The sequence below is a fragment of the Melanotaenia boesemani genome, chromosome 17 (genome assembly GCF_017639745.1).
Source record: "Melanotaenia boesemani isolate fMelBoe1 chromosome 17, fMelBoe1.pri, whole genome shotgun sequence".
NCBI classification, from domain to species: Eukaryota; Metazoa; Chordata; class Actinopteri; order Atheriniformes; family Melanotaeniidae; genus Melanotaenia; species Melanotaenia boesemani.
This window is the reverse complement of record NC_055698.1, coordinates 23172742-23183845: the sequence shown is the minus strand read 5'-3', so window position 1 is coordinate 23183845 and position 11104 is coordinate 23172742. Positions and strand designations below refer to the sequence as shown.

The window sequence follows — 11104 nt, the reverse complement described above, 5'->3', positions numbered from 1 at the left end:
TTAATTAGTGTAGAGATCATCATCATCTAGCTAAAACTGTTGGAAAATATAGCAAACATTTACATAAAGAAATAAGATGAGGATTTTTTTTTTTTTAGAATATTTGTTTGGAAATAACAGTAGAGCGTATGGTTGTGGTCAATTCATGACCCTGAAATGGTTTATTTCTTACAAAGTACTTTAAATTAAACTTTTTGATCAAGCAAAACTTTTGCATGAAACTGTATTTGCTATTAAATAAAATGTACTCATATCACCAAATTATAAAGTGTATTTTTCTTACAAAACTTTGGTTGTTACAAATTAATTTTTTATAACAATACAAGAAATACATTTCATCTGAGTTTCAAAGAAATTATCTCCATACATATATAAGTCCAAAAATCTGTTAGGAAAAAGCTAATCAGGAAGGAAGCAACTCAAAGAAGCAATTGACATCACATAGCAAACTACTCAAAACATCAGATAATTTCAAATAACATCAATCTGCTTAAAAAAAAGCATCCAACCATTCACAATGCAAAGCCATACAACACTTGATCTTCCACCAAAGAAAGCATGCAGCATGAAATGTTTTAAACAAAAATACTAAAAACATCTCAACATGCTGGCTGAAGACCCAACAGAGTCCCGGAACAGCAGTCTTATTAAAGTAATAGGATGAACAAATTTGTAGCATAAAATATGTTTGATGGTGAAAAATATAACTTGTACAAAAATGGGTCATTTATATATTAAGTGGGAACATACACATACACACACAAACACACAAAAATGCTTGTGTTTCTATCTTTGTTGGGCCATTTGCTGACATAATGCAGGTCCCATGACCCCAAATATAATTCTAAAAGTGAGGACCAACTTTATCATCAATGTTCTCATAATGTCTACAACAGACATTGGTCCCCAGAAAGATAGATAAAACAGCATGTACACACACACACACACACACAGACAGACAGAGTCAAGTCCAGTGTAGCAGGGATTCGTGGGACTTTCCCATCTCCTAAAACAAGTCTCATCATCAAGCACCAGCAGTGGGGATGGCCAGACAGTGACATCCTGAGAGATGAAATCTAGAGAAGTCATTATTTTGGCCATGTGACCCCCTGAAAATTCAAAGGGTTGGAAACACCAAAAGACAAACTCTAACCATACAAAGGTGTAATAATCTTTAAAATCTAAATAGGAGAGAACTTAGCACACTAATGCATCCTGAAAAATTTCATCCAGTAAGGAAGCAACTCCAGACTGAAAACCATTCTTGGGAAGGCTGGAAAATGTTCTTTTATTAATCTGTGAGAATTTAACTTTTTTATGTTTTCACTTTAAATACAGACTTTCTGTCATTAACTGTTCATCGTAATTAAAAATGGATTCTGAAAAATGGAGCCCAGTGGTGCCATCTGTGGCTTCAATTAAATACTGATGGGAAAAAAAATCTCCTTAGTCTGCCCTCTAATGATAAGCACAATAACAGCATCTTTTCTTTCTCAAATCCAATTTTTTCCATTTCATCATAATCAGAGTAAAGAAAATGTCTCTTGTGGTGGTCTTTCGGGTAAAATGTGAAAGTAGAGTAAGCTCAGAGGCACATTGAAGAAGTGCTTGCCTTTGTTTTAATGGATCACATTTGAAGCTGGTGATTAATTGGGCTTTGTAAAAACTGCAGGAATAATCATTTGGATTTGTTGATGAGTGTTAAAGTATTAATATATATATATATATATATATATATATATATATATATATATATATATATATATATATATACAGTATATATATATATATATATATATATTTAAAAAAAAGCTTTGGATTATTAACGCATGTCACAACAGCCCTGCAGGAGGTGATGGGGGCAAGTTGTTCAAGGACACTTCAGCAGGGCGAGTTGGTAATCAAAGCCTTCAGTTGCTGGATGTAGGAGAAAAGGCTCAGAGGTTCAGATTGTGGAGGTCAGTCAGCTGGTCTGAGTTAATTTAATACACTCCTGTAAAAAAAAACAGAAAAAATAAAAGCATTAAACACTGGAAACTGTTTTAAAGTATAAACCAAAGTTGTTTCAATCTGCCCCCTAGACGCCACAAAGTTAATTACACCCACAATAAGGCTTTATCAGTAGCAAAGCAAAAATGAGCTGAACAGGCTAAAGGCCCATTTATTCTCCATTACGTACGTAAATAGCGATGTCCGTTTCAAATGTCATATCAGTGCTTAGTTCAGAGTTCACTCATGCAAACCACCGTCAGTTTTAGACATCGTTTGGCAGCAGAAATGCACCCAACACACCCTAAACACTTAAACATAGTCTTTCATTAAAAGCTTGTGCAATTTCTACAGCTGTGCTCGCCTTCATTCTTCTTCTGCATTTTTTTTCTCCTTCCTGATCCTCTTCTTCTTCTCTGATTTCTTTCTTTCACTGGTTACATGTCAGCTATTCTGCTCAGGACTGCCCCTGCAATTTCCAATGGTATTGCACCATCTTCTGCATCAAGCGATGGATAGATAAGCTCCCTGAAAACGGACGGGCAGTAAGTGTTTGTCTGTGTTTACCAGCTATAACAGGCTGTTCCTGCCGTTCATGTTCGGGCCTTTGGACCGCATCTGCTCCTGAACTGACCCAGACTGTTGAAACATACAACAAAAAGAAATTCATTAGAATGACACTCAAATACAAAAACAATGATAATGAGAAAGAAAGAAAAATAAAATCAAATTAACATTAGATTAGAAACAACAAACAACACACACTTCACAGCAAATGTGTTAAATATAAGGTAGATATGTTAATAAATAATTTTGCTAATATCATTACTAGCTAATTTAGGTTAGTTTTTTAGAAATAAATTTTCAAATGATCTTCCAAAAAGCAAAATATATTTCTTAAGATAAAAAGGTTTTTCATTTTAAATAGTTAAACTGAAAAAAAAAAAAAAAATTACGGTAACTTTGATATTTGGCCTAAAACACAAATCAAGTCATTTCTGCATTTTCATTTTAACTTAATTTGTATTTATTAAACTTACAACTTGAAGTTAAAAAACTTTTTCTTATAATTACTCTCATGACTTCTTCACTATCCTGTTCATTGCTATAGGATTTTTACTGCTTGTTAGTAAACATAATTTGTCTCTTTTGATAAATTAGTTAATGTCTGCATGTCATTATTGATGTATTGCTACATAATTCTTTCATATTAATTTCTGTAATTGCAGAAAATTTGTGCACACATTATTTTTTTCAATTTGTTTGAGTGATTCGGGTTACTTTAGATAAGGAAAGTAATACTCCAGTCCTCAAGGTTGACTGTCCTTCAGGTTTTAGATGTTTCCCTGCTTTAACACACTTGATTCACATTAATGTGTTGGATCAACATGCTGTTGGATCCATTTGATTTTAATCAGGTGTATTAGAGCAGGGAATCATTTACTTTACTTTTTTTTGTCTTTCTCTGTTTAATTAAAGGTTTATTTTCCAATTTTCTACACGTAATAAAAGGATCTGATTAAATGGTTGTCTTTTCTTTGTTGATTTGTTAATTTTACACTGTGGTTTAGTGTACTAAACACTAGTGTACTAGTGGTGTTGACTCTAGCATCCGATGCAGATTTCCACACACCAGATGTGAGACAAAAAGGCTGAAATAGAAGCAAGAAGGATATAGAGCCCCATGACACTTCCTGACACACACACACACGCTTACAATGCCGCTCTGTCTTCATTTTGGATGGAAGCCGGATCCGTTAACATGTCTCTTTTGATGTGATTAGCTGCAGAGTTTACTGTTACTTTTATGTCTTAATAAGTGTTACCTAACAGACTGATAACAGTTCATATAGCAGGTAAAGATTAACATGTACAGGTTTGCTGTCTTACCGGCTGCAAGCCATCTGCCATCTCTCCAGAGCCAATGTGTGTGAGATGAATGAAGTTTGTCGGCTCTCCGATCATACTGCGGTCAATCTTCCTTCTCTTCTTCTTCTGCATAGAAAGGCACACACACACATATTTCTGAAATTAACAAAGTGGTCTTTTCTTATTTTTCTTTGTTTAAATGACATCTTATCTCTTTTCCCTTTTATCCTCCGGCCTGTGGGCCCAAAATTAACCTCCAAGTGACATCTTGAAGGATTTTTCAATTCTTAAAATGAATATGAGCAAAGATGCACAGGTGTATTCTTTGCAGAAGTCACAAACTCTTTTAATGCTCAACTGACCAATTTAATAAAATACAGTAGGCTGTGATAAAACACTGGACTAGCTGATGCAGCTCTGCCATACAATAGACTATACTTCATGGATGTATTTGAGGCACAAATGTCTTATTTGGATCAATTCTTATTGCTTCAAATCCTTAACTCTGCTCCTTGTTTCTACCAATTACATGTAAAGAACAAACAAAATGGTCTCATGTGTCTTTAAGAGTCTGAGGTGTGTCTAATTTATTAAAGATGTCTGGTTCAGTGTGTCTCTGTTGTTTCATTCATGGTGTGATGTGTCTCTTATGGTCAAATGTCTTTTTTCCAGGTGTCTCTGATGTGCCTCCACATGTCCCCATATTTTTATTCACAACATAACATGACATAACAAGAGAAAAAAAAATGTCACAGAAACACACACTTCAGTTAGTCTAGAAAAGTCTTCTTAAAATTTTCTAAATTTAACATTTGACATCTGATATTAGGTTTTAATTCAGTTTAATCAATAGTGCAGCTTTCTATGATGTTCAGGGACATTCAGAACTTTGGCAAACACCAACAGAAAATCTCATTAAAACCCCATTTTGCTCCTAAAGTCCAGTTAATCCTGCTGTGCTGAAACCCATCTCAGCCACAATTACAACCACGATGTGATTTAAGAGGCTTATGTTACTCAGGATTATTCAAAGATCTTATGTAACTCAGCATAACCAAAGTGATGGGTTGAACCAAGAGGTCAAGTCTGCAAGATCACAAGAAATCATGTGTTTTGTGAGGAGCAGCAGCTGTTTCTAAAGTAAGCTCAGAAGTTTTATACTAAACTGTATGACTGAGCTAGATAAAATTTCTCATTAAAAAGGTTAAAGATTTACTATGTGAAATCAGTCCAGGTATATATTAGTTTTGTATGAAATGCATTCTTAGTGTCATTTATAGTACATTCAATTTTTAAAATCTTTTTTAATATATATATATATATATATATTGTATTTAATTTAACTCTGAACAGCAATGTGCGAGTCATGAACATGACCAAGCATTCAAATATTTGAACAATCTTTTATAGTTTTTCTTTGAACACCAGCTCCTTCTTCACTCAAATTTTCAGAAAAATGTTATTTTTGTTAAGCCACTAAATAATTCAAGCATTAAAGGGCACATTATTTAATGGATGAACCAGTTTTATGTCTGCACATAACAGTCGGCTTAGCTAAGAACACATTGGTAGTATCTCTAGGCACTTTGGCACAAAGAATCAAACAGTCAGACTCCAAACTCCACTATGGCCAAGACCAAAGAGCTGTCAAAGGACACCAGAAACAAATTCATAGACCTGCACCAGGCTGGGAAGACTGAATCTGCAATAGGTAAGCAGCTTGGTGTGAAGAAATCAACTGTGGGAGCAATTATTAGAAAATGGAAGACATACAAGACCACTGATAATCTCCCTCAATCTGGGGCTCCACCCAAGATCTCACCGCGTGGGGTTAAAATGATCACAAGAACAGTAACAGAGCAAAAATCCCAGAACCACATGTGGGGACCTAGTGAACAACCTGCAGAGAGCTAGGACCAAAGTAACAAAGACTACCATCTGTAACACACTACAGCACCAAGGACTCAAATCCTGCAGTGCCAGATGTGTCCCCCTGTTTAAGCCAGTACATGTTCAGGCCAGTCTGAAGTTTGCTAGAGAGCATTTGGATGATCCAGAAGAGGATTGGAAGAATGACATATGGTCAGATGAAACCAAAATAGAATTTCTTGGTAAAAACTCAACCTGTTGTGTTTGGAGGAGAAAGAATGCTGAGTTGCATCCAAAGAACACCATACCTACTGTGAAGCATGGGGGTGGAAACATCATGCTTTGGGGCTGTTTTTTAGCAAAGGGGCCAGGACAACTGAATCATGTAAAAGAAAGAATGAATGGGGCCATGTATCGTAGAATTTTGAATGAAAACCTCCTTCCATCAGCAAGGGCATTGAGGATGAAACATGGCTGGGTCTTTCAGCATGACAATGATCCCAAACACACCACCCGGGCAACAAAGGAGTGGCTTCGTAAGAAGCATTTCAAGGTCCTGGAGTGGCCTAGCCAGTCTCCAGATCTCAACCCCATAGAAAATCTTTGGAGGGAAATGAAATTCTGTGTTGCCCAGCGACAGACCCAAAATATCACTGCTCTAGAGGAGATCTGTGTGAAGAATTGGGCCAAAATACCAGCAACAGTTTGTGAAAAACTTGTGAAGACTTACATAAAACATTTGATCTCTGTCATTGCCAACAAAGGGTATATAACAAAGTATTGAGATGAACTTTTGTTATTGACCAAATGATAAAAATAGAAAAAAGAATCCAGCAAAAACCTGACACAGGACCTAAGAGATGCATCAACCTTGAATTGATCCAAATACTTTTCAGTGAAGCTTCATTAGAAATGTTGTTCATAGAACGGTGGCTGTCAAGAAGCTTTCCTAAGAAAGGAAAACAGGTAGAGAAAATTGAGGTATGTCAAATAGCAAGATAAAGTCCAAGGGCTCTGGTTTGGGATGAGACAGTTTGGTGCAATTTGGTTCAGTAAACCCTCTCTGTTGCATTTCCACAGCCAACCATACCCTTACCTTGTAGGTGGTGTATATACTAGATTGCGACAGATGCGTCTGCTATGTAATAGTGTGATATCATAGCAGCATGATGCCTTCCTTGAGTTATAACAAAGAAGAACATGATGAACAATTTTTATTTTGACATGACCAACATACAAAAATAGTTTTCTGGCTTCTAGTGATTGGTTACAAAACACAAACTAGAGAGGTTCAATTACAAGTAGACTATGTTTATTTCTCTCCAATACTGTAGATTTATTATGCAAGTCAGCAAGACCTACCATGAATAGACTTTGTCTTTCATGAAATTGATACAAACTTATATCAGCTAATCAAATGTGTTCACTCACTCTAAATTTAAAATTAAAATGTACCATACAGTCGGAGTCGGAATTGTAGCTCTTGATCCATATTCTGATAGTAAAATTTAGAAGAAACATCACAAAGCTCTATCATCAAACAGAGACTTTATGGTGTATTTTCATTGTCCACTAAAATGTGAGCATGTTGGCATCCTGCAGTCAACCAGCTGGGAGTGAATCATCCTTCAGCCTACATGCTTCCTCCTCCACAGCCACAGCTGTTGTCATGGTGACAACAGTGAAAAGAAAAAAAAAATAGCCAACACTGGCTGAAATACTGGATGATTTTAGACCTTTAGTTTGCCAAGATGTTTCAACAGAATGCTCAGAAAACACAGCGTTTTTAAACTCAGTCATTCAGTCGACAGGCGACACCTGTCTGGCTTTGCCATCTGGCCCAAGGGCGCCCATTAACACCAATTCTTTTGTCACATCTTTGTAGTCTTTTTGTGTGTGTGTGTCTTTAGAATTGTATTGCATTCTATTGTGGTTATTTCTGCAAGGCTTTGTGATTGTAAGCTGAACTGGACGGCAGATCACCCCTGACAGCTAATCACACAGGCTGCTCCATTTCACATCAAACTGAGGTATAAACTGATCTGGGAACATACTTGTTATGTAACACAGGGACCACAGCTCAGTTACTGAGCAAACAGGAGGGAAAAAAAGGATCTCCTGGCAACCTCTGTGTTGGGCTGATAAACAGCTCTGCTCTCCATCGCCACCACCATCATCATAATTATCATGCAATCTCTGAGTCATCTACATCAACTCAAGGAACTGGCTGGAATTTCTAAATACAATATACTGTATATACAGAAACACATCCTTGCACTATCCTGTGTTTTACTGTGTGGACACCATCAGCTGTTCACAGATCTCCAACAGAGAATGATTAACTTGAAACATAGATCATAGGTTCACAGGCCCTAGAGTCTAGATTTCTTTGGAGCCACATTTTATACATGGGCAAAGATGGTCAGCTGTGCAGGAAGCTTCAAATTTCTTTTAGACAGTTTCTCATCACTGAATACTAAACACTGAAGTTCGGCTTCAGTTTTTGAAATCTGTCCATTCCCTTTTTAGATTATTCTCTACTGCATGAGCAGTTTTTGAGTCTGTGCTTTACAGTCAAGCTTCACAAAGATTTAACTTCCTGAGTGAAGTCAGACTGGGCTTTGCTGTGTCTGAGTGTGTTTATTAAAGGTGTATTGTTGAAGTGGCACAATAGAACAAACAGAAAAGTCTAAAAATACAGGCAGAGGAAGGAGGGAGGGTCTCTGGAGAGAAACACAACATTGCACAACTTCCTCTCAGCAGCATGAGTACACACACTTTGTCTAAAAAGCACTGCTGTAGTAAGTCTATACATGGTGGTGTACCGGGGTTCACTCCCATGACTGCTGGGATTCACTCTGATTGTGTTTCTGCAAATCAAATAATAGTTTAGAGATTAAAATATTACACACATGCTTTTTCCAATTTTTCAGAGTTGTGGTTTTGTCACATAAACTTTCAAAAACTGATTTACTCTTATTTTAGAATGATCATAACTAAAAAGGTAAATCGGTTAGCAGTACACGGCAGCTGTTGGATGTAACTATACTACAGCCAGATTAGTGTAGATGTACACTGCTGTTGTGTATGTAGGTCTGAATGTATTTTACATGAAATGACGTTAAAAAAAAGGGGAACTGAGAAGCTTTAGCACAAAAAGGTCAGAGGTCAAGGTGAAACAGGAAATCCTGCCACCTGTTTACAGCATGTGTGTTTATCTGTTCTTGTTCAACCGTATTAAAGGGTCCAAAGTAAATTGAAGGCCTTGTAAGGGCAATTCTGGAAAGTGAGGACAATCTCTCCTCACTTTTAACAAGACCTTAGAAAGTTTTATGAAGGTTCAGACTTGGTTTCAGGGTTCACCTAGGTCAGACATGTAAAAGTAAGCTTGTCAAATTAATTCTATTTTTTACCAGAAAATGTGCTGACACATGATTAGTTACATGAGGATAAATATTATTTTAGTGCATTTGATATAACTGAAGAGCCAAAGTTTAAGTCAGGTTGATGACGTTTGCCTTTCAGATTTAAAATAGTTTTACTTTTATATCTGTTATTCATTTTTTAACTGACTAATTTAATATAGCTTATCACATGTAGCTATGACAAACATTTCTCCACCACATTTAAGATTAAAACTGATTAAATTGTATACAGATTTCTGATAAATATTTAGAAAACTTTTGCAACATTTTTAATAATTTTTAGTCAACATTTACTGATTGGCATGTCCATGAAATGACTAGCTGTGTGCTAGTTCCTATGACCCACAAACTGTTGAGAACCTCCTCCCAATCTGTTTTGACTGGTCAGCTTTAGTGGCCTGATTAGGCTGTTGTCTACATCAACTCTACAGAAAATCAACATTTTAAAGAAGCAATGTATTCAAAATGACTGTACATCCCAGTAAATAACCCTAACTCCTAAACACTAGTGAGAAACCTATACCTTTTGAGCAAGATCCTTTACCCCCACATCTAGTACATTTAGAGAAAGTAAAAATTATTATTATTTATCTTTAACTATAGTGGGGGCACATACTGTTCTATTGGCAGGGTGTCCCACAATATATGTATAAAGATTTAAGCATTTAATGGGATTTTGTGAGCACTTCAAACAATTAATCAAGTACCTTTTGCTTATTATTCATGAAGTTAAAGAAATATTAAATAAGTTTCCAACCTTAAAAGTCTGCTTCTGACTCGTTTCAATAGTACACAGTCATTGTGTATATTCCTGGAACAGTCATTACCCTACAGCATCCTGGGTCTAAGAAACAACACTTCCCAATTTGTGTTCCAGCCAATACCATCATATGTCAGCCTTTGTTAGAAGGTGCCAAAACATGTGTTTCTGCCATAGTTTAGTGGTCATGTTTTAACAAATAATTTAATACATTTTTGAGCCAAATATTTATTATTTTCATTTATAATTTTCTAGTGTTTAATACTTCCGTTCTATTACAAGCTATTATAACAACTTGGATTCTCACCTAACCAGTTTTTACTTACCACTATTTCGGTCATATATTTAGGCTACCACTTTCAAGTAAGTGTAGTTTTTACTTCTTTCTTTGGTTTTTTCTGGCTTTTGTTAATCAGCATTTCTACCACTATTAATTGCATTTACAATTAACTCCATTCAGACATTTGCCTTGTTCTGTATTTAATCTAATAAACTTTTTTTCAGTCAAGTTCACCTTTTCTTTCTGACTTCCACATACTGATATAAAGAATTCACTGGTCCTTTATTATATGAACATGGATCTTCACAAAGACCAACAGACGTGTCTGATTGCCTCACCGGTGGAGGTTTAGCCACCACGCAGCAGCCCATCTTGTGCCAGAAGTCACTCATGCTGATGCTCCCCCTGTCCAGCAGCCGGCTATCGTTCTCTGCTGCTGCCCTGCAGGCTGGAGGATGAGCTGCAGCCTGAGGATAATCCTGTGGCATCCAGACAAAAAAAAAAAAAAAAAACTACACCACTGTAGACCTCCAGAGGACGAAAACCCCAAATATACCCCACCTCAGAGAGAAAATAGTCTTTAGAAAGACTCCAGGAGGATCCGACTGAAGAAATATCAACCTAAATCACCCTTTCCACAAGCAAAGTTGTTGGATCCTCAGAAGTTGAAAGAACAACTTTTATTCCTCAAAGCAGATGACAGTAAATCCAAATTCTTAAATCCACTTCTGTTTTTATCTGTGGAGACAGAAATGAAAAAAAAAAACGTTATTACAAAAATGCTTTAAAACTTAACATCAGCTAGACATGGTTCATTTTCAATTTTCCCTAGAAGCAAATATATATCTGCTTGGTTCCCGTATATTAATATAATGTAAACATTTCATCATGTTCAAGCTTCACTTTGTTTCT

The 11104-nt window shown here is 36.2% G+C and overlaps 1 protein-coding gene across 1 annotated transcript; it reads right to left on the bottom strand.

Moving 5' to 3' along the window:
- On the bottom strand, positions 1-10854 carry cdc42se1 (CDC42 small effector 1). The gene is made up of 4 exons (XM_042012059.1): positions 10531-10854; positions 3880-3984; positions 2557-2628; positions 1-1993 (listed from the first exon to the last, which is right to left on the bottom strand). The coding sequence occupies exons 1-3, from the start codon at positions 10678-10680 to the stop codon at positions 2560-2562; spliced, it is 324 nt and encodes a 107-aa protein (XP_041867993.1). The 5' UTR covers positions 10681-10854; the 3' UTR covers positions 1-1993; positions 2557-2559.
- Positions 10855-11104: the final 250 nt, after the last annotated feature.

Bases quoted from the DNA above. Each gene is read 5' to 3' on its own strand.
- cdc42se1 (XM_042012059.1), bottom strand. From the start codon at position 10,680: ATGCCACAGGATTATCCTCAGGCTGCAGCTCATCCTCCAGCCTGCAGG. The intron at 3,985-10,530 runs GTGAGGCAATCA...CTTTCTATGCAG, and splicing joins TGGTGGCTAAACCTCCACCG to AAGAAGAAGAGAAGGAAGAT. The intron at 2,629-3,879 runs GTAAGACAGCAA...ATGTTTCAACAG, and splicing joins TGGCAGATGGCTTGCAGCCG to TCTGGGTCAGTTCAGGAGCA.